This window comes from Capricornis sumatraensis, chromosome 1, assembly GCF_032405125.1.
Source record: "Capricornis sumatraensis isolate serow.1 chromosome 1, serow.2, whole genome shotgun sequence".
NCBI classification, from domain to species: domain Eukaryota; kingdom Metazoa; phylum Chordata; class Mammalia; order Artiodactyla; family Bovidae; genus Capricornis; species Capricornis sumatraensis.
Window position 1 is genome coordinate 232,673,400 of NC_091069.1, and position 24,460 is coordinate 232,697,859.

General features: G+C 35.9%; 1 protein-coding gene across 1 annotated transcript in view; it reads left to right on the forward strand.

Moving 5' to 3' along the window:
* Positions 1-19,705, forward strand: part of LOC138076876 (5'-3' exoribonuclease 1-like) — a 78,925-nt gene extending 59,220 nt beyond the window's left edge. Inside the window, exons 21-31 of the mRNA XM_068969206.1 lie at positions 5,697-5,758; positions 7,142-7,252; positions 7,409-7,531; positions 7,956-8,115; positions 9,475-9,653; positions 11,299-11,412; positions 11,506-11,613; positions 12,029-12,185; positions 18,388-18,426; positions 18,777-18,937; positions 19,409-19,705. Of these exons, the coding sequence (XP_068825307.1) occupies positions 5,697-5,758; positions 7,142-7,252; positions 7,409-7,531; positions 7,956-8,115; positions 9,475-9,653; positions 11,299-11,412; positions 11,506-11,613; positions 12,029-12,185; positions 18,388-18,426; positions 18,777-18,937; positions 19,409-19,705 (1,511 nt within the window). The remainder of the gene's footprint in view (positions 1-5,696; positions 5,759-7,141; positions 7,253-7,408; positions 7,532-7,955; positions 8,116-9,474; positions 9,654-11,298; positions 11,413-11,505; positions 11,614-12,028; positions 12,186-18,387; positions 18,427-18,776; positions 18,938-19,408) is intronic.
* The last annotated feature ends 4,755 nt before the right edge of the window (positions 19,706-24,460 follow it).

Sequence of the window (24,460 nt, forward strand, 5' to 3'; positions counted from 1 at the left end):
TTTGCATCTGTATTATTAAGGACACTTGTAATTTTCTTGTGATGTCTTTAATTTTGGTATCATGGTAATACTGGGCTCATAGAATGTTGGAATAATACTTTGAAAGAGCTCTAGCCTCATTCTAATCTCAAGTAGCACCCAGGCTATGGATTTTCACCAAAAAATACTACCTGTTTGTTTTTTTTTTTTATTCAAGACTTTGTGGAACTGGAGAGTAAGGGATGGAACTGAGCAGGGCAAGTTAAAATGTCACAAAACTCACTGTTTTTACGAAGATTCAGTCCTTTTTCTTGAAGAAATACATCCCAGATTGTTTCAAGTCTTTGATTAATTTCCATCATTCTGAAAATTAGGATTCTGGTAATTTATATTCATTTTCTTGTTGCTTTTATGGAGGAAAGAATTTGTAGAGGTCCTTCAGTATTTTTGCTGATGTCACCTTACTAACCACATTTTGAGATAAATTTTATTTAGAGTAATCCACTTACCTTTTTGTGTATATAAACACTTGCCTATTACATTACTCCAGGGACTTCCGTGGCAGTCCAGTGGTTAAGACGTCATGGTTCCTCTGCAGGGGCACAAGTATAGTCTTTGGTTGGGGAACCTAAGATCTTACATGCTGCAAGGCATGGCCAAAAAATTAAAAATAAACAGATAAATTCAAATTATATTACAGATTTTTGTTACGAATATGTGCAAGTATTTTGTTGTTAATATTCTCTAACGTATTTTATATATTTTGACTCTCTACATCTGTTTCAGTAGTCCACTGTGTTTTAGGCACAGTAGGGAATACAGATACGCAGATGAGAATCTTCATCTTACAGTTACTTTTTCTCTTCTCTTGATCACAGTATTCCCAAACTGTATCAAGTTGCTCTTCATGTTCAAAATATGACTCTTTTGTTATTCATTTATTTATTTATTCAGCTGTATTATGTGCAAGGTATTGTTTTAGTTGTTGGGGATAAGTCACACAAGTTTTCTGACCTAATGGACTTTATATTCTAAGGTTGAGACTAATAATAGGCAAAGAGTAAACTCCATAATCTGGAGTAATGATAAATCTATGATGAAAAATAAAGCAGAGTAAGAAGATTGAGTGATGCAGATGCTGTTTTAAATAAGGCAGTCAAGTAATACCTCTCCAAGGACACATTTGAGTAGAGACCCAAATGAAAGGGAAATGGAATCAGCTTGCTGAAGAGCTTTCCAGTAGAGGAAATACCAAGTGCCGAGGCCTGAGTCTAATTGACTATATTTTATATGCACATTGTATTTTATGTATTTATATATTTCCTGTACTTTAAGAATAGTCTTTATAAAATGTTTTTCTAAAAACTATTTTGTTTTTTTTTATTAGTTTTTTATTTTTTTAATTTTAAAATCTTTAATTCTTACATGTGTTCCCAAACATGAACCGCCCTCCCACCTCCCTCCCCATAACATCTCTGTGGATCATCCCCATGCACCAGCCCCAAGCATGCTGTATCCTACGTCAGACATAGACTGGCAATTCAATTCTTACATGATAGTATACATGTTAGAATGCCATTCTCCCAAATCATCCCACCCTCTCCCTCTCCCTCTGAGTCCAAAAGTCCGTTATACACATCTGTGTCTTTTTTCCTGTCTTGCATACAGGGTCGTCATTGCCATCTTTCTAAATTCCATATATATGTGTTAGTATACTGTATTGGTGTTTTTCTTTCTGGCTTACTTCACTCTGTATAATCGGCTCCGTTTCATCCATCTCATCAGAACTGATTCAAATGAATTCTTTTTAACGGCTGAGTAATACTCCATTGTGTATATGTACCACAGCTTTCTTATCCATTCCTCTGCTGATGGACATCTAGGTTGTTTCCATGTCCTGGCTATTATAAACAGTGCTGCGATGAACATTGGGGTACATGTGTCTCTTTCAATTCTGGTTTCCTCGGTGTGTATGCCCAGCAGTGGGATTGCTGGGTCATAAGGTAGTTCTATTTGCAATTTTTTTAAGGAATCTCCACACTGTTCTCCATAGCAGCTGTACTAGTTTGCATTCCCACCAACAGTGTAGGAGGGTTCCCTTTTCTCCACACCCTCTCCAGCATTTATTGCTTGCAGATTTTTGGATCGCAGCCATTCTGACTGGTGTGAAGTGGTACCTCATTGTGGTTTTGATTTGCATTTCTCTAATAATGAGTGATGTTGAGCATCTTTTCATGTGTTTGTTAGCCATCCGTATGTCTTCTTTGGAGAAATGTCTATTTAGTTCTTTGGCCCATTTTTTGATTGGGTCGTTTATTTTTCTGGAATTGAGCTGCATAAGTTGCTTGTATTGGAGAACCCCAGAGTTAGTAGAAGGAAAGAAATCTTAAAAATTAGGGCAGAAATAAATGCAAAAGAAACAAAAGAGACCATAGCAAAAATCAACAAAGCCAAAAGCTGGTTCTTTGAAAGGATAAATAAAATTGACAAACCATTAGCCAGACTCATCAAGAAGCAAAGAGAGAAAAATCAAATCAATAAAATTAGAAATGAAAATGGAGAGATCACAACAGACAACACAGAAATCCAAAGGATCATAAGAGACTACTATCAGCAGTTGTATGCCAATAAAATGGACAACATGGAAGAAATGGACAAATTCTTAGAAAAGTACAATTTTCCAAAACTGAACCAGGAAGAAATAGAAAATCTTAACAGACCCATCACAAGCACGGAAATTGAAACTGTAATCAGAAATCTTCCAGCAAACAAAAGCCCGGGTCCAGACGGCTTCACAGCTGAATTCTACCAAAAATTTTGAGAAGAGCTAACACCTATCCTACTCAAACTCTTCCAGAAAATTGCAGAGGAAGGTAAACTTCCAAACTCATTCTATGAGGCCACCATCACCCTAATACCAAAACCTGACAAAGATGTCACAAAAAAAGAAAACTACAGGCCAATATCACTGATGAACATAGATGCAAAAATCCTCAACAAAATTCTAGCAATCAGAATCCAACAACACATTAAAAAGATCATACACCATGACCAAGTGGGCTTTATCCCAGGGATGCAAGGATTCTTCAATATCTGCAAATCAATCAATGTAATTCACCACATTAACAAATTGAAAAATAAAAACCATATGATTATCTCAATAGATGCAGAGAAGGCCTTTGACAAAATTCAACATCCATTTATGATAAAAACTCTCCAGAAAGCAGGAATAGAAGGAACATACCTCAACATAATAAAAGCTATATATGACAAACCCACAGCAAACATTATCCTCAATGGTGAAAAATTGAAAGCATTTCCCCTAAAGTCAGGAACAAGACAAGGGTGTCCACTTTCACCGCTACTATACAACATAGTTCTGGAAGTTTTGGCCACAGCAATCAGAGCAGAAAAAGAAATAAAAGGAATCCATATTGGAAAAGAAGTAAAACTCTCACTGTTTGCAGATGACATGATCCTCTACATGGAAAACCCTAAAGACTCCACCAGAAAATTACTAGAGCTCATCAATGAATATAGTAAAGTTGCAGGATATAAAATCAACACACAGAAATCCCTTGCATTCCTATACACTAATAATGAGAAAGTAGAAAAAGAAATTAAGGAAACAATTCCATTCACCATTGCAACGAAAAGAGTAAAATACTTAGGAATATATCTACCTAAAGAAACTAAAGACCTATATATAGAAAACTATAAAACACTGATGAAGGAAATCAAAGAGGACACTAATAGATGGAGAAATATACCATGTTCATGGATCGGAAGAATCAATATAGTGAAAATGAGTATACTACCCAAAGCAATTTACAAATTCAATGCAATCCCTATCAAGCTACCAGCCATATTTTTCACAGAACTAGAACAAATAATTTCAAGATTTGTATGGAAATACAAAAAACCTCGAATTGCCAAAGCAATCTTGAGAGAGAAGAATGGAACTGGAGGAATCAACTTGCCTGACTTCAGGCTCTACTACAAAGCCACAGTCATCAAGACAGTATGGTACTGGCACAAAGACAGACATATAGATCAATGGAACAAAATAGAAAGCCCAGAGATAAATCCACACACATATGGACACCTTATCTTTGACAAAGGAGGCAAGAATATACAATGGAGTAAAGACAATCTCTTTAACAAGTGGTGCTGGGAAAACTGGTCAACCACTTGTAAAAGAATGAAACTAGATCACTTTCTATCACCGCACACGAAAATAAACTCAAAATGGATTAAAGATCTAAATGTAAGACCAGAAACTATAAAACTCTTAGAGGAGAACATAGGCAAAACACTCTCTGACATAAATCACAGCAGGATCCTCTATGATCCACCTCCCAGAATTCTGGAAATAAAAGCAAAAATAAACAAATGGGATCTAATTAAAATTAAAAGCTTCTGCACAACAAAGGAAATATAAGCAAGGTGAAAAGACAGCCTTCTGAATGGGAGAAAATAATAGCAAATGAAGCAACTGACAAACAACTAATCTCTAAAAACTATTTTGGAAAAACTTCTTGTTTTATAACTTTGGTTCAGATTTTTGTTTTTGTTTTGCACCAATATCTATATGTTATTTTTGTTTCTTTTACATTTTAAGTTAAATATAGATTCATGTCCCCATAAATCTGATAATTAAAGCTTCAAGATTTCATAGTTAATTAAAATGTTTGTGATTTTTCTTCAAGTTATTCTTTGTATAAAAGTTTGTAAGCCATTTACATTATGTGGAATTCCAATTAGTTTTCTTGTGTGTCTCAACAAAGGTTTAATGTTGAATCATGTCATATTACTTTCAATTTTCCTCCTTTTTTGCAAGAATTCTTCCTTGCCTTCTTCTCTTCTTTTACCCTCTCTGTTCTCCATCTTCCCTTCCCTTCCCATCTTTGTGCCTTCCTTCCCTTTTCTCTCATTCCATCCCCTCCCTCCCTTCCATCCCTTCCTTCCACTTCTTTCCTCATCCTCTCTTTCCTCTTGTGTCCCTCTCTTTCTTCCTCCTTTTTTCTTTCTTCCTTCTTTTCTTTCCTCCTTCATTTTTCCCTTCCCTCCTTCCTCTTCTCATCTATCCTTTTTCATTTTCTTTCTGTTCTCCTAATTTCCCCTTAACAAGAATACTAACATAGCTTCCTCATTGGTCTCTAACTCCTTGTATATAATAAGCCACTGCTATGTTTTAATTTTCTTAAAGCACAATTCTGATCAGATTCCTACCTGATCAAAACTTTTCTGTGATTATGCCCGTTACCTCCGGTGTAATTCCATAGTCTTCAGTCCTTGGCAGATTATGGCTACAGCCTGCTCCTCTAGTTCAACTAAGCTGCATTATACTTCTTAGCCTCCAGCAGAACTTGTCTATTTAGAGTGCCACAAATATTCCTTGCTTTCTGCTATTCCTATTATTTGTCTTTTCTCTTATTATTTTCTTTGTGGGAATACTTAGCCCCCTATTCTGCCCTTTGGAAACTTGCTGTTCTGCAAGACTCAATTAAATGCCACCTTTCTTTTTATTTTGTTGTTGCCTGTATCTTTTCTCCCCCTCATCTAGATTACAAGTTCCTCAAAAGCAGGGCCTTTGTCTCCCTCTGTGGAATTCAGTGAATTCTTTAGCACAGTGCCTTGCTGTGGTAAATATTTGGTAAATTTAATAGGTATGCAACAAATTTCATTTAACAGAATTTCTGTTTTCTTGTGTCTAGTTAAAGAAGAGTGTAAGAGTCCTAAAACTGAGAGTCGGTCACAAAAAATGTCAAATAGGCAGGTAAGCTTCTTAAAATCAAATTTCTAGTAGCCCACTTTTTATTGGAATTGGTGGCTCTGGGGCATCTGCCTTAAATTTGCAGCCCTTTCGACCAGATTCATAATGTGTGTGGCAAGAGGGTTGCTGAGCCTGTCAGTCCCTTGGATGGGAGGCTGCACAACTAGAGTCCAAGACTTGGAATTAGAGATACATTCTGGTTCTGCTGTTTAATGGTTCAGTGGCCTTGAGCAAGTCACTGCACATCTCATGCCTCAATTTCTTCATCTTTAAAATGGAGACTAAAATATATCACTTGTCCCTCTCATTCATTATATATAGTCTGGTGCTAGTGCTTAGTCCCTCACTCTTGTCCAACTCTTTGCTACCCTATGAACTGTAGCCCTCCAGGCTCCTCTCTCCATGGGAATTCTTTACCAGCTAAGCCACCAGGAAAGCCCTATACAAATACATACAAACATGCCTATTTGTATGAGTGTGTGTACATTTTATGTATAAACTATTTGGAAATAATGGCTGCTGTCCATGGGATCACAAAGAGTTGGACATGACTGAGCGACTAACCATGTATGCATGTTTGTATATAGTGAAAGTCAATGAAAGTATATAGACCAACATGGAAAAGTTAACAGTTAATTCTGTGGAGTTAGGTTAATAAGAGAAACTGAGATCATTCATGTTTTAAGAGTTTCTGCTGACTGATAAAGAGTCTATATACATTTTATAATTAAAAAAAAGTTTAAATCTAAAAATATACATGTATATTTGCATGTGTGCATTTTATATGCATATTATGTTTTATAACAAAGTTTTTTAAAAAGTTAGATCTCTTATAAGCTATAATATATTTATAAAAGATATCTTAGCAGATATCTTGGCACATAACAGCATCTCAGTAATGGAACCCATTAATTTTCAGATACCAATAAAGGGTTGAATTACATGACTTTCAAAGCCCTCTCCTTCTGAAATTCTTATGCTATAATTTCCTTTCTTCTAGAAAAGGAGTTCATAAACTCTATAGTGCTGTGGGCCTCTTTGGTGAAGTGTATGGACTCTTTCTGAGAATAATAGTATTAATGCTAAAATAAAATATATAAGATTTGAAAGAAAACCAATTATATTGAAATGCCATTAGAATCACCACCATTATATTAATAGTTTATTGCCTACATTCATAATTGAAGGGAATGATAAATCTTATTTAGAAATTAATGAAGGTTAAGATGTAATTTTTCCCCTCATCAAATTTATGGACCCCCCTTTTTTCTTATGATATAAAAGAAAAAATAACACTCCAAAAAGTTTGCAGTGATTTATTTAGAATACTGTTAAGTAGTAACTATTATTTCATTTACACAAAAACCCATTCTTACTCTTTTATAGGCATTTGGAGGCCCTGCCAAATGTAATATTAAGCTACTGAAGAGAAATGAAAGTTCAGAAGTCTCAGAAAATCAAAAGGTTGTGACTGGTTATCCAAGTGCTGTTGATAAGGTAAAAGACCATTCATTCAGTTTATCTTCCCACACTTTAACACTTGGAAAGACGAGTGAGTGAAAATTAAAGGATTGTTTTTGTACATAAAACTCTTAGTGATTTTCAGGTCCTTGTACTTTCAAAACTTCAGTCATAAAATATTTATTCTTCTAGCCTAATCTTGGAATTGAGAACTTCTTAGCATCCTTGAATATCTCCAAAGAAAATGAAATACAGTCATCTCATCATGAAGAGCCTCCAAGTGAAGAACATTTGTCACCACAGTCATTTGCTATGGTTCGTATTTTGTAGGAGCTTGTACAATATGGTAATTTCATTATTGTTGGCCATACGTACCCTGTGCAACAGCTAAGACACCTTCTCTTACATAGACTGATGTGATGCATATTATTGTCATCCTGTGAGGAAAACCAGGCTGTCCTGGGCAATTTAGCCACCATAGCTCCCTTGTTTTTCAAACATTGTTCCCAGACTGTTTGGTCAGAAATTAAGCAGGAATGATAATAATTATTATCTTTGCCAGGAAATGTGGATTTTTTTTTCAACTCTATTGATTTTCCTTATTCTTTATCTGAATGTAGTTATTGTCTTAATTTTTAACAGTAGAACTTATTAAAAGGAGGATCAGTAAGCTTTGTAACTCTATGTTTAACTTTTCTCTCTACCCCCACTATCTCCACACCAATCATTTTCAAAGCAGAAGGGAACTCGGATGCTTAAAGAAATTCTAAAAATTGACAGCTCTGACAGTATGGACCATAAGAATGAAATGAAACAGTTTGGTAATGAAGTCACTGTTTCCTCTAGTAGAAGAGATGAATATGGATCTTCCTCACAACCTAAACAAAATAAGAAATTGAGTAAGTAAGCTAAGTACTTAATAAGAAATTAAGCTAATAGGCAACTTCAAAAATTCAGTTCATTTGGTTTTTTAATCTTGTACTTTTTAAAGATAAAACTACTTTTATTTTTTTAAGTATAATGAAGGGTAATAAGAGTATGTTTTCTTATGCTTATGTCATTACATAACAATGTATTAAATAACTGTAACCAGTAGATCTCTAATTATCTTCTTGTAACTACTTAAATTATACTATAACACTCATTCTGTAGATTCCAAACCTAGAAAAGTTTTTACATTTTAGCTTTTTCTCAATAATTTAAAAATTATTATGTAATTTAAATATATTATTTAACTTTTCTTTTATCTATGAAATAACATTGCAGATGTCTGTTGCAATAATTATATGACATATATAAAACAGTTAGCACTGTGTCTAACACATCCTAGGTGCCAATAATTGGTATTAGTATTATGTTAAAATAACTTGATTCACATAAAAAAGAAGAAGCTGGAAAATCAATTAAAAATAATTAATGGAGGCACACATCGGAAAGTGGCACTTACCATAAATCTGTGAAGCCTACAGCATAACATGGGGCACACAGCTGGACTTCACTAGATGTCGATCATTGCCCCTACTTCTGTGTCCACTATACTTAATATTTGTCTCTGTAATTATCTTCAAAAGTCCACCAGGAATAATGGTAGGTGGGGACAAAAGTTTCTCAGGTAAAAAACATTTTGAAATAAGCCAATTTGAATTTATTAAGGATCAAAATCTGGAACAATATCAGAGCCTATCTTCATTTATCTACTGAGTATCAGGATAAATAATTAAAATTTCAATAACTCTCAGGAAACAATATATATCATAGTGACAGATGTATTCTTGAAATAGAGCAAAATAAAATTTTAAAACAGTATCAGCTAAGTATGATCCCACTGTCAAAAACAAGTAACTTTTACTATATTTCAGTATAATAAAAAGTATTATATACCTTAGAATGAAGAGCTCAGAACCCAGTCCATGTAACAGAACTAATGTATGACTTTGGGCAAGCCACTTATTTTTTAATCTATAATAGTTAGAGGTTTAGATTCATTCTCCACTAGGGTGTGCTTTTGTTCTGTTGGTGAGTTTCTTGATTATAAAGAATGTGATCTTTCAGAATTTTTAAAATCATATTCTATATAAAGGCACTTGGAAGGTTTGATTTCAGAAAAAACATTCAAGAAGCACTATTTTGGAGCAAAAACGTTGATCCATGTGGCTCAGAAAGTAAGGTGGATTTTGAGAAAACCAAAGCTGAAGCCTCAAAACTTAAGAATTTTAACACAAGGGACTCTACTCAGTGATCTTTCTCTTTTTTTGTAGCATCTTATATGAACAAGCCTCACAGTGCTAGTGAGTACCATAATGTTCAGTCTATGGACAGTGTGTGCTGGCCTGCCGGCCAGATTCCTCCTGTGTCCACACCAGTAACTGAACTTTCTCGAATTTGTTCCCTTGTTGGAATGCCACAACCAAATTTCTCCTTTCTGAGAACACCACAGGTATGGTATACTACTGTTCTTCTGTTTGCATAAGTCATTGATCACTGATGTTAAACAAATCAACTAAAAATCTTTGGCTGGAAATAATATAGTGGAGCTGGTATTTTTTATTTTATGAGAAGCATAGATGAATACTTCTCCTTCTGGCTTTTCCATTTATGCATAACCACTGACAGGAACTTGGGCAGCAGGTCGCCTCGCAGGATTCTTCAAAATGATGATAGGGCTAGTGGTCTTGGTGTACAGTGCAGCTGTACACCAGCTGCAAACTGTTTGGTCTCAGAAACTACCCATCTTTTTTTTTTGAGAACCCCAAAGAACTTTTGTTTACTTGTATTATATCCATATTTACCAAATTAAAAATGAAAAAATTTAAATTGTTAATTAGAAATGACTTTTTGAAAAAATTTAGTGAGAAGAATGTCATTGCCCTACATTTTTGCAAGTGTTTTCCATCTTCTAGATTAATAGAAGAAGCTAGATTCTCATATCTGCTTCTTACTATCCATCTCTTGTAATACATGGTTTTGGTTGAAACACATGAAGAAAATCTGACCTCACACGAATAGTTGGAAAAAAGGAAGAAAATTTTAATAGCCTTTTCATATCATTGTGGATATTTTTTTATAACAACATTAAAACATGGTATTTTCTTTAAAGTTAGTGCAATTGTAGAATTTGAAATTATATTAATGAATGTTTGGTTCTTTCTATACTTATGAGAAAGAGAGAGTGAAAAGAGCAAATAACATTTTTGTATTATTATAAAAATAGTTTGAAGCTCTGGAAAGGGTCTCAGGGACCTCTGAGGTCCCCATACCACACCTGTAGAATCACTACAGGAAATCTGTTTCCAAACTCTTGATATATTCTTACCTAAAACAACCATTAATAATAATGGTAATAATACTAAGTTAGCATAATGATACTAACATAGTATTAATAATAATAGTAATAATTCTATACTTAGTAATACTACTACATAAATATGACTACTTTCTGAAAAAGCAGTTTTTTTAAAAATCTTTTTTATCAAAGGAAAAAAGTATGCAGTAAAGAAATGTCATTCAAATGTAAATATAAGATCAGTTAGAACGTTGGAGTTTTACGATTTTGGCAGTTAATTCATGTTAGCAAAATGTCTACTATTTAAAGGATGGTGGAAAGCAGGGGTCAGCAAATTTTTTCTATAAACAGCCAGACAGTAAATATTTCAGGCTTTGTGGGCCATATGGGCTCTGTCACAACTGCTTTCCTCTGCAGTTATAGTAGGTATAGGCAAACATAAAAGAGTGGACTTGGCTGTGCTCCAATAAAATCTTACATACAAAAACAAATAGGAAACCTAGTTTCCTGATCCTAGATGTAAAGAAGAAAGTTTAGCTGACTTTCATTTACAATTGGATTCCTGACCCTTCAACTAGCTTAGAGATCATTTTAACTTTGTAAACACTGAAAGATAAGGCAACAGTTTTAAAGTTTTTGCATCATAACTGAAAACTTAAGCTATAGTCCTTCTTTGAATTCTTGAAATTTTTTTTTACAGAATGTTAGATGAAATTATTCTACTTGTTTAAGCTTTCTAGAAGGAGGTCAATTTCCTGGACAGATAACTTCATAAACATTCCTGTTCTCTTTTTTTTAGACAATGACAGTTTGCCAGGTAAAATTATCTAACGGTTTACTGGTACGTGGGCCACAGTGCCATTCTGAAAATGAAGCCAAGGAAAAAGCTGCACTTTTTGCTATACAACAATTGGTGAGAACTGTCCATGAATTCTTTACTAAATCTTTAAGTAATCCCTCTAGATGTTTTTGATGCATTGTTTTATAACTTTAAATACTTCCATAGGGCTCCTTAGGAGTGAATTTCCCTTTGCCTCCACCAATATTTCCAAGTTATCCTCCAGCTGTACCACCTGGAACCATTCCTCCAGTTTTTCCCCAGCCTACTGGTAAGGTATCCTTCTTGTCTAAATATTTACCATTTAATTATTGTTTTTAGAAAGTTCTTTTAAGAAGCATCACTTCAAGGAAACCAAAAAATGATCTAAATATCTCAGTAATGTAAGGAGTTGTAAGGGGTAAGCCTGAAACCACAGCCTGCAGATTCATCTAGAAATGCAGGGAATATTAAACTGGTTGTCTCTTCTCTTTGTCAGACTCCATTAAACTGAATAATAAACTATTTTAAGAGTGAACCTTTAAAGACAAAGAGATGAGAGAAGAAATATCAGCACATTAGAATTTGAAAACAGTTTGTGATGGGAAAAGAAGAGAAATAAAAACCAATGCAACAGAGTAGGGTTATGCTCAGACTGAAGAGTGAATAAAAGAGGATACAAACCGATAGATGAGCAGATTGTCTCTCACAGTTCCCAAGAGATTCAGAACTTGAAAGTGTCGGAAGCTATCAGAGCCATGGCCTGAAAAGAGGGGGTCAGTTCAACATCTGTAGCAAGAGTGATAGGACCGCTCCCCAGAGCCTTCCCCCACACAGTCAAGCAGTTAACTACAGGCAAAAGCCTGGAGGTATGGTCTCCAGAAGGTTCCATACATATGAGACACCAGGTACAGAATAGAGAAGGAGATACTAGGCTGGAAACTGAGGTTACATAAAGTTCCTTTTCCCATCCTATTCCCAGGCTATAACAAGCCTTAGCCCAGACAGGAAGTTGGAGGATGGTTTTTTGAGAAATTCATTGAATTCCAAGCAAAAGACCCACCAACTTTTGGAGGATGTTCCAACCAAAAGGCTGGCTCACTATTCAGTCATCCTAGAGAGAAGCTGAGGATCTCAAGTCATCTAGCCCTATACCCTCCCAACACAGACACTGCTTCTAATCATAGTTTTAATGTCTTGCTCTTTAATATGAAGAAATAATAGACTGTGAGAAACCACTGAACATTTTAGGAAAATCTCTATAAGAGCCTAAACAAAAATAAATGAAAGGGATCTGGAGATAGTGTTGGAAAGAAGAGAGAAAGGGATCTGGAGATAGTGTTGGAAAGAAGAGAACTTCAGAGACAACTTTGGTTAGCATTCTTATGAAATGAAACAGTATTGCAACCAAAAAAAAAAAATTAGGAACAAAAATTGTTGACCCAAATTTTTTAAATTCAATAGGTAAAACAAAGCCACAGAACTCTCAGGAAAAAGATCAAAATAAAAGGAGGAAAATAAAAAGTAAGAAAGATTTAGAGGAACTGTCCGTAGATCCGATACCTATCTAATTGGAGTTCCAGAAAAAGAGACCAGAGATCCTGGGAAGGAGGAAAGTTATCAAGGAAATAGTTTCTTCTGACCAAGGGACATGCATCTGTAAACTGAAAGGGCCACCAGATGCTTAGCACTAAATGAAAAGAGACACAGATTGCCTTGGAATTTAGAATACCAGTAATAAAGAGAAACAATAAACAAAGCAAAAACAACACTCAGTTGTGGATGTGACTGATATGGAAGTAAAGTCCAATGCTGTTAAGAGCAATATTGCTTAGGAACCTGGAAGGTTAGGTCCATGAATCAAGGCAAATTGGAAGTGGTCAAACAGGAGATGGCAAGAGTGAGCATTGACATTTTAGGAATCAGCGAACTAAAATGGACTGGAATCGGTGAATTTAACTGAGATGACCATTATATCTACTACTGTGGGCAAGAATCCCTTAGAAGAAATAGAGCAGCCATCATAGTCAACAACAGAGTCTGAAATGCAGTACTTGGATGCAGCCTCTAAAATGACAGAATGATCTCCACAGTAATCTAAGTCTAAGCCCTGACCAGTTAATGCTGAAGAAGCTGAAGTTGAATGGCTCTATGAAGACCTACAAGACCTTTTAGAACTAACACCCAAAAAAGATGTCCTTTTCATTATAGGGGACTGGAATGCAAAAGTAGGAAGTCAAGAAGTACCTAGAGTAACAGGCAAGTTTGGCCATGTTGTATAAAATGAAGCAGGGCAAAGGCTAACAGAGTTTTGCCAAGAGAACACACTGGTCATAGCAAACACCCTCTTCCAACAACACAAGAGAAGACTCTACACATGGACATCACCAAATGGTCAATACCAAAATCAGATTGATTATATTCTTTGCAGCCAAAGATGGAAAAGCTCTATACGGTCAGCAAAAACAAGACTGGGAGCTGACTGTGGCTCAGATCATGAACTCCTTATTGCCAAATTCAGACTTAAATTGAAGAAAGTAGGGAAAACCTCTAGACCATTCAGGTATGACCTAAATCAAATCCCTTATGATTATACAGTGGAAGTGACGAATAGATTCAAGGGATTAGATCTGATAGACAGAGTGCTGAAGAACTATGGACAGAGGTTCATGACATTGTGAAAGAGGCAGTGATAAAGACCATCCCGAAAAAAAAAGAAATGCAAAAAGGTAAAGCAGTTGTCTGATAAGGCCTTACAAACAGCTATGAAAAGAAGAGAAGTGAAAGGCAAAGGAGAAAAGGAAAGATATACCCATCTGAATGCAGTTCCAAAGAATAACAGGAGAGATAAGAAAGTCTTCCTCAGTGATCAATGCAAAGAAGCAGAGGAAAACAATAGAATGGGAAAGACTAGAGGTCTCTTCAAGAAAATTAGAGATGGCAAGGGAACTTTTCATGCAAAGATGGGCTCAGTAAATGACAGAAATGGTAGGGACCTAACAGAAGCAGAAGATACTAAGAAGAGGGGGCAAGAATACACAGAACTGTACAAAAAAGATCTTCACAACCCAGAAAATCATGATGGTATGATCACTCACCTAGAACCAGACACCCTGGAATGAGAAGCCAAGCGGGCCTTAGGAAGCATTACTACAAACAAAGCTAGTGGAGATGATGGAATTCCAGTTGAGCTATTCCAGATCCTGAAAGATAATGCTGTGAAAGGGCTGCACTCAAACTCAGCAGTGGCCACAGGACTGGAAAAGGTCAGTTTTCATTCCAATCCCAAAGAAAGGCAATGCCAAAGAATGCTCCAACTACTGCACAGTTGCACTCATTTCACACACTAGCAAAGTAATTCTCAAAATTCTCCAAGCCAGGCTTCAACAGTACATGAACCATGAACCTCCATGTGTTCAAGCTGGTTTTAGAAAAGGCAGAGGAACCAGAGATGAAATTGCCAACATCCACTGGATCATCGAAAAAGCAAGAGTCCAGAAAACATGTTTTAGTGACTGTGCCAGAGCCTTTGCTTGTGTGGATCACAATAAACTGTGGAAAATTCTGAAAGAGATGGGAATACCACACCACCTGATCTTCCTCCTGAGAAATCTGTATGCAGGTCATGAAGCAACAGTAGGAACTGGACATGGAATAACAGACTGGTTCCAAATCAAGAAAGGAGTACATCAAGGCTGTGTATTGTCACCCTGCTTATTTAACTTATATGCAGAACATCATGAGAAACACTGGTCTCGATGAAGCACAAACTGGAATCAAGATTGCCAGGAGATGTATCAATAACCTCAGATACTCAGATGACACCACACTTATGGCAGAAAGTGAAGAAGAACTAAAGAGCCTCTTGATGAAAGTGAAAGAAGAGAGTGAAAAACTTGGCTTAAAGCTCAACATTCAGAAAACTAAGATCATGGTATCTGGTGCCATCACTTCATGGCAAATAGATGGGGAAACAGTGAGAGACTTTATTTTGGGGGCTCCAAAATCACTGCAGATGGTTATTTCAGCCATGAAATTAAAAGATACTTGCTCTTTGGAAGAAAAGTTATAACCAACCTAGACAGCATATTAAAAAGCAGAGACATTGCTTTGCCAACAAAGGTCCATCTTGTCAAGGCTATGGTTTTCCAGTGGTCATGTGTGGATGTGAGAGTTGGACAGTAAAGAAAGCTGAGCACCAAAGAATTGATGCTTTTGAACTGTGGTATTGGAGAAGACTCTTGAGAGTCCCTTGGACTGCAAGGAGATCCAACCAGTCCATCCTAAAGGAGATCAGTCCTGAATATTCATTGGAAGGACTGATGCTGAAGCTGAAACTCCAGTACTTTGGCTACCTGATGTGAAGAACTGACTAATTTGTAAAGATCCTGATGCTGGGAAAGATAGAAGGCGGGAGGAGAAGGGGACAACAGAGGATGAGATGGTTGGATGGCATCACCGACTCATTGGACATGAGTTTGAGTGAACTCCAGGAGTTGGTGACAGACAGGGAAGCCTGGCATCCTGCAGTCCATGGGGTAGCAAAGAGTCGGACATAGCTGAGCAACTGAACTGAATAAAGAGAGGTCAGAGATGAAGGAAAAATACAAATAAAATCAAAAACCAGAATGTTATTGCATCATTGAACAGAGGCTAGAAGCTAGAAAGCAGTTGAGCATTGATTACCTCAAAATCCTGAGACAGAATTAGTTTCATCTTAGATTTCTCTCTAAAGCTAAAGCGTGAATCTAGTGCAAGGGTAGAATGAAGACATTTCAAACAGGCAAATTTACTTATTATGTACTGTTCTTTAGAAGTTGCTGAATTCTGCACTCCGAAAAGCAAAGCAATAATTTTTGTTTATTTGTTTGTTTTAAAGAAAACCATGAAACTAAGGACTTCCCTGATAGCTCAGTTAGTAAAGAATCTGCCTGCAATGCAGGAGACCCTGGTTCAATTCCTGGGTCAGGAAGATCCCCTAGAGAAGGGATAGGCTACCCACTCCAGTATTCTTGGGCTTCCCTTGTGGCTCAGCTGGTAAAGAATCTTCCTGCAGTGTGGGAGACCTGGGTTCAATCCTGGATTCGGAAGATCCCCTGGAGAAGGGAAAGGCTACCCACTCCAGTATTCTGGCCTGGAGAATTGTCCATGGGGTTGCAAAGTGTCAGACATGACTGAGCAACTTTCACACACACACACATGAAACGAAACTGCATGATACCTAATATACTTATGCAATGAATGGGAATTCCAGAATGCCAGCTGCTCAGCAGGTGTAGAAAGTAACTGGTCTCAATTGAGAGGGCAGGGGAAGGTCTTGGCAGGTGAGATAATGATCTGATAGATGGGCAGCATTTGGGAAAAAACATGAAGGATGTATAGAAGACTAAGGTGCTTTTAAAAGGTAATTACTCTTAAAAGAGTGTTTTAAGTTTTACAAGGAACAAAAAGTAATCAGAGTACCCTACTTGGTTTTGAAGTGATAATATTTATATAGTGACATACCCCAAACACTTATTTTTTAAATGAATATTATAATATATTGGGAGGACAGGGCAAGTAATGAAGGGTGGTATAAAAGAACTGAATTTTGATCTATCATAGTAGTTTTAGTCTAAAAATGCCTAAAGTTGAAAAATCAGCTAGTAGTATAAGCAAATTATTGAACAGTGTGCAAATAAATAGCTAAAACAGTTAAACCTGGGATGGACCAGATAACTGCTATATTTTGTTGAAAACCCTTTTTATTACAATATGTATGTGTATAATTATTTTTACTTTGGTTTGTTTAAAAAATGCAATTTGTCTAAGGCCATAACTTACTAAGTAGCAGTAGTAGCATTCAAAAGCAAATCTATCTGATAACAAAACCCACAATTTTGTTACTATACTACACTGGCATTCCTTTGCCTGTATAAACCATGGTTAGTCATAAAATTTTTATGACACAATAAATCTGATGTTTTCATATAACTCAAGGTAGTAAGTCCACTATAACTTAGAAAATCCATTTTGATTGCTTTTTCACTTTCAAAAATGAATCCGGGGGATTTCCCTGGCGGTCCATTGGTTAACACTTCACCTTCCAATGCAGGTTCAATACCTGGTTGGCGAGCTAGGATCCCATATGCCTGATGGCCCAAAAAAACAAAAACATGAAAACAGAAGCAATATTGTAATAAATTCATTAAAAATTTTAAAAATTACCCACTTCAAAAAAATCCAGCAACTATATATAAATTAAAGTAATTAGTACATATAGGTTATCTAAAGGTATACTCACAAGCTTCTCTCAAACGTAGCTGTTTTAGTTGAGCTGCTGCTGCTAAGTCACTTCAGTCGTGTCCAACTCTGTGTGACCCCATAGACGGCAGCCCACCAGGCTCTGCTGTCCCTGGGGTTCTCCAGGCAAGAATGCTGGAGTGGGTTGCCATTTCCTTCTCCAGTGCAGGAAAGTGAAAGGTGAAAGGGAAGTAGCTCAGTCGTGTCCGACTCTTCGCGACCCCATGGACTGCAGCCTACCAGGCTCCTCTGTCCATGGGATTTTCCAGGCAAGAGTACTGGAGTGGGGTGCCATTGCCTTCTCCGTTAGTTGAGCTATATAGTCTTAAATTCTGTCTGCTTTTTTTTCTCTCTAAAAAGAAACTTTGAGCACAATACAGACTTTCTTTGGTGGCAGTGTGCCAGAGTCTTGGTTGTTATTGTTCAATGCAGTAGTTCACAAATACTGAACTGGTGCTGAATGTGTAAGGATCACTTGTGGAGCTTATTAACAATACAGATTCCTGGGCCCTCACAGTCTGATTAGTAGGTCTGGAGCTTTGCCCAAGAATCTATATTTCACAAGCTTCCGTGTGATTCAGATAAACAAATCAGTTTTGGGAACCACTGATTCAGTGCACTTTCAGGCAAGAAACAAGCTGTGAACTACAAATGTTAGAATAGGGAATTCTTGAATTACAGATGTTAGAATAGGGAAAAGAAAGATTGTGTATATCATATGAAAGTGATCACATTTCAAGACTTGAGCTTTTCTGGTGTTTTTTTTTGTTTGTTTTTTGTTTTTTGTAGGCTGGGATCACTATGGAAGCAACTTAGCACTGGGGGCAGGTGAGATCCTTAAGATTTCTCTCTTTGTGCCCTGCCTTTTCTCCCCCAAGGGACAGATTAATGACCCTATTATTTTTAAAAAATAGTATTACAAATATTCCTAAGGCTTGTATCAATATAAGGTACTATTGGCCTTCCTAGACCAGGCAGCATAATGACAAGCTGAATGTAGGTGTTTCATATTCCTTAAGAGGACTTTGAATGTTGAAAGCAAGGTTAAACAGAACTTAAGTGTATGCTCTTTGCCAAAGTGAAATAAGTTAAAAGGAAAAGTAGCAGAGGGAGGTCTTAAATTTCAGGGCTTTAATGATGCCATTTTACTAAAATAGCTTTTCCATGATTTTTAATAGCTAATATCATGCCTTCATCATCTCATCTCTTTGGCTCAGTGCCATGGGGACCACCAATGCCAGTTCCTGGGAAGCCCTTCCATCACACATCATATGCTGGGACCATGCCCATGGCTGGGGGAATGCCAGGTGGTGTGCACAATCAGTTCATACCTCTGCAGGTGAGACCTAGAAGAGAATTGTTATATTTTTAAGAGAACTTTTTTACTGTTCAAAAGCTATTGATAAAATTTTATTTATTCAGTGATTTCATACTCAGTGCCAAGTAGAAGCCTGATCAGTACCGGAGTGGGTACTGAGAATATATTTTGACCACTGGTGAACCGTCTAACCTAATCCCTGCTGTCTGAGTTTGTGTTCTAATAAATAATTGTAGCAAGTAATAATATCCTTTTCTAAAACAGTGATTTAAAATCAGGAACATAAATTTTCTTTATACTGAAATTATGGATACATTTAAAATATCTTATCATAACTAGATTCCTTGAATTTCTAAAGTCTGGTTTGGAGATTATAAGTGAAAGTCACAGTCAGCAGTGCTTGACAAGCATTAGCAGCATGATTTATGGTGTTTTCTGACACTAGTTTTTTTTGCCTACATTGTTAATTAATTATTCTTTTATTCCTCAAAGGTAACTAAAAAAAGAGTTGCAAACAAAAAGAACTTTGAGAATAAGGAGCCCCAGAGTTATCAAGTCACCCCGCTTCACACTAGCCAGTCAGCATCTTCTGATGTCGCCAAAGGAATTCCACAGGAGACTTCATCAGCTTCCTTACCATCTTCTCAGATCCCTCAACCTGCATCTTCTTTTCAAGTTGCAGCTGCCTCCTCAGGCCATAGTATGCCTCACCAGAAGTCGGCACCAAGCGCTTCAAGAAGAAAATCAAGAAAACTGGCTGTCAATTTTGGCGTTTCTAAACCTGAATAAATTTGGTACTTGGAATTAAATTTCTTTCCTTTCCTCCCACCTTTTTATAAATCCATACCTGTGTCTCACAAGAAATTACAATGTACTATTTTAAAACAATACATTTCAATTAAATTTTTTAATTTTCTAGTGGCCAGGCACTTTTCATGCTATTTAAAAGACTGTAAATCAAATTGTGCATCTTAAGTATGTACAATTTGTTTTACATCAATTATACCTCAATAAAGCTGTAAAAAAAAAACAAAACTAAAACCTTGTGTTAAAATACTGTCAGTGGACTGAGCATTCACATGTACCACTCTAACCATTGGCCTTGTCATTAAAAGCATCCTGAACTATGAATTAGACATGGTACTGCAATAATAATAAACATTTTTTTTTACACTATCATTGAGGGATAATTAAATGGAGCATGAAAATTGGGCCTCAAGTATAATTTACTGAATGTAGATTTTATTTCTCTTTTTAATGATGTAATAGAATTGTCAGGAGAGTTGCGCTTATTTATAGGTATTTTAACTTATGTTCTGTTATCTCTGAGGGTCCTTTAGACCTGTTGTGACGTGATCACATTGTGCTGGTGCTGCCAGTTTTGCTTTATTCTCCATTTTGTACCAAAGCAATTTCAGAATACTGATCAGAATATTTCATTTAACTGCTTAGAACTATAGTTCTAAGTGATCTAGATCACATAGTGATCTAGATTTGAGGAAATAATTACAATTTTTTAGACTATTCAAGAACCAGCATTAGTTAACCTCTAATAAAAAATTAAGTTTCAAAATCTACAGGGTATAATGATTACAGATTAATCTTCTGATAGAAGTACAAAATATTAATCATGTCATTAATTAAAATGTGTTATCCTTTTGTTTAGCTTTTTACTTGCTTACTTAAACATACACGACAGCTCCATTGTTGATCCATGTGTAGCCTTTCCTGGGACAATGAAATTCTAAATTTTTAAAAATGCCAAGGTTTGCACAGGCACAATTAGTATATAATATGCATTATTTACATGACAAATGCCCGTCCTTGTTCTCTTTCCATACTTTTAGCTTTATGCTGAACTGTGCAGTGACTCTGGCATTTTGTCTGTACATGTCATGTGTGGGTGTGTGTTATTCAATCTGTGGCTGTTGAAATTATGTCAGAGTTTATGAAAATTTCTCAGCGGTACCAGGGCCTGGATTTATATACATATATATATATATATATATATATATATATTTATGCTTTAGTTTTTGTGATATGCTTATATTTTTAAGGAAGTAAGTTATCATACTTTTTTAAAAGTATTTTAAAAGTAGGAACCACAATCTTTGTATGGAGCTGCTTATTATTATATCTAGTTTCATTTGGCTCATTGAACACTCTGCCTTGAGTCTTAGTCTGTTTGTTTTTTAAAATGCTAGTATTGAGTTAAATGGATTTCGTTCTCTAACTGCTAAATGTTAAGAGTTTCTCCAAATGTTAATAGGATATTTGTATATTAGTAGTGCCTTTAGTATGAAATAAGTGTTCATTATTTGTCATTTATGATAGTCATGTGAGTTTCTGTGATTTTATTTTCTATTAATTTCCTGGATTCAGGTGTTCGTTGGTTCCCAGCATTTCATTTTTGGGAATACATGTTTCTCTGTAGTAGGATCTGAAGTAATGAGGCTCAAGTAATTCTCAGAGTTTGTCCTTTTTGCCTCACAAAGTAATTTTTTTTTTAATGGAAATACAAAAAAAAAGTTGAATTGTGACAATAAGATTATGTTAACCTCTACTACTTTAGAGTGTGTATTTTCCACCTTATGTAACTATACAAACTCCAGCATTCAAGAATTGCCTCACTCATCATTTCTCTGTGACCACCCTATATAAACAGTGTACAGCCCACAGCTTTATTTAAGCACCGAAGAAGGAGCACATGCCATCTTCCAAAAACTTCAAGAGAAACTTTGATAAGCATAGTGCCACAACCCATATAAGGGGGTTTCCTCAATATTCAAACAAAGCAAACTGACAGTTCTAGATGGAGAGGCAGTAAGTGTTTTCTTTTCATTCTTCTCCTAAAGCAACTCAAGACTAAAAAGAGATTAAAATGGGAGAGAAATCCATAGTGACCAGAGAGTGTCATGCATTCATCTATATTTTCTTCACCTTGCACACCTATTCCAGAGATGGCCTTGAGAGCAATAGATGAGATCCTCATCTATTGCATCCTGAGATCCTCTCTGGAGAGGACGTAAGAAGCAGAGACTGTGTCTCATGACAGTCTTGAGGAGTCTAGATCCACTGATACATTTGGGAAACTTACAGGTTTTCCTTTGTGGATGGCACAGACTCAGACTATCCCAAAATTTAGAAATATGCCCATTCAACTGTTGAATCTGTTGTGGACTGTGTGTGGAAACCATGGACTGTGTAGGGCACAGAAGAGCAGGTTCCCCAAGATGCTTCATGTTTCCACATCACAAGAGCAGTTAAATCTGTTTAAACTTTCCTCTCCTTACTAAAACATTATTTCTAGATAACCTTGCTCAATAAAGTTGGTTGTTTTTTTTTTTTTTTTGAGCAGATTAAGTGAACTGTGAAGCTTGGTCCTTTCAGTCCTTTTCACCATTTCCAATGCATTACCTGAGTCTTATAGATAGACTGTATTAATTGATTTAAACATCATGCAGACTCATGTCTTAAACATCTGAGACTCAGTTGCCTGAAAAATTTATTTCACCTCTGTGTGTACTTTGGTTTCAATTAAAGACTTTCCTTGCTGTTCAGAAGGATAAGTAGTTCTTTTAGAACTGAAAAACAAAAGTTTGATCTTTCTTTTCCTATTGGTGGGAGAGATGAGGAACTCTTGCTGCGGGTTTTGTTGTTTGTTTCCTTTTTCATGATCAGGTACTTGCTTTGGTTTTAAACTGATATTTTTCAAACTAATCTGGATTTGGGAGGAGAGGCAGATAGGGAGGCAGTTGGAAGGAGACCAGTTAAATAAGACCTGTCCTTCACTGCATTTTCAGACTATACTCTTCCTAGCTCAAGGACATAGATGAACTGCAGTGATTTATTTCCTCACTTTTAAATCATCTGTTCTATTTGTACTAGTAAATCATACATTATCATAGTGATTGTCTAGTTCAAGAGAGCTAGAATTCTCCCCCTCCCCACTGAAGTTCATTCTAATATGCTTCATTTCATTGTCCAGAGGCTCTTTTTTTTAAAGCCACTATGTACAATTTCCCAGCTTTTTGAGCTTGCTATATTTCTTAGTACCATCTTGCTTCCAAATCATGTTTTTACTGGGGAGAGGAATTCATTTATTGGAGAGAAATGACAGACATTCTCTACCTCTGAAAAAAAAAAAAAATGAATCACAGAAGTCCCCTTATTATTTTTCTAGAGAGTGACAGAATTTAAACTGGCAGTGTTCTTTCTGTACATCTTATAAGCTTTGTCAGTGAAGTAGTCTTTTTTGCTGGAGCTTCCTTTCCTAGTTAGGATAATGCTTAAAAATGCTAGAAATGAATATGTTTCAGACAGAGCTGGCTGATATTTCCCTCAGATTGCTCCATCTTCCGCCAGGGAGCAGTTAAGAGACCATGACGATCAGAACGAAGGCAGGCTGGAGTTTCACTGGCTTATCTCCAACACCGCTGATGCGTCTTTTAGAGAGAGGAAAACAGAAAATAGTCTTGATAGTTAAGAATATCAGAAATCCATAGCTGCTTTTGTGTTTGTTTGTGTGTTTCAGTGAACCAACAATAATGCCTTGCTCAATCAATGCATTCAGCCATCTCAAGTGCAATTCGTGATGGAGACTCTGGTTTCCAGTAGATAAAGTTTTACATATTTAAACCTATAAAAATTAATTTTTTTCCAACAATACACCTATTGCTGTTATTTCGGCAGTTGACGTACTAGTAAATTGCCAAGGCCAAATAATTAAATGCCTGTAGATGTTTTAGTGATCCAACCAAATCTTCATACTGTTTTCTCATGAAGTAATACGAGTGATTTTTTTGTTTGTTTTGGAATTTAGGGGCTTTTTTGGCCTTAAGTCTCATATTTTCTTTTGCCTGCATCCAATTGCTTCTTTGAGTGTTTGCATCTATTTTGATATCTGAGTAATAGTGTACTGTATCATCAACATGTTCAGCATTTTTTTCATTTAAACAATATAAGTAAGTATAATTCATACATAGAGATCTTAATTCTTTTTTTCCCTCACATAAGTATTTTATAAGTAACTGGAATTTTTCATTAGATCTTATACAGAGCAGTATTTTATTAAAAATTCAAAAGGGAAGATTTTATGTGCTCATTTTGTAGCTTTTGTTTTTTAAATATCTATACATTGTCTGCAATTAAAGTGTTTTCAACTTGCATTGGAATGGACTCCAAATGTATTTTTGTGTTAAACTGTACATTTGTAGATTTTTGGCATGAAGTTAGCCTCAAAATGTTGTGCAAAAGGATTTTAAAATATGAGTCACTGAAAGAGTTTAAACATCTATACATGTTAAATGCTATATGGATTTTAATTAAACATTTGAGAATGATTTCATAAGCTTTTGTTCTTGTATGTTTGCAGTGATATTAAAAATGGATTACAGGATTCACTTAAACCTCATATCCTTTTATATTGGTATTTGAATCTGTGTCAATTAGCACAAAATTGACAGCATGATTGGTGGAGAAAGTCTGAACTGCAGATTTTGATGGCCACAGTTCAGATCCTGGCTCTGCCTCTAATTGTAAATA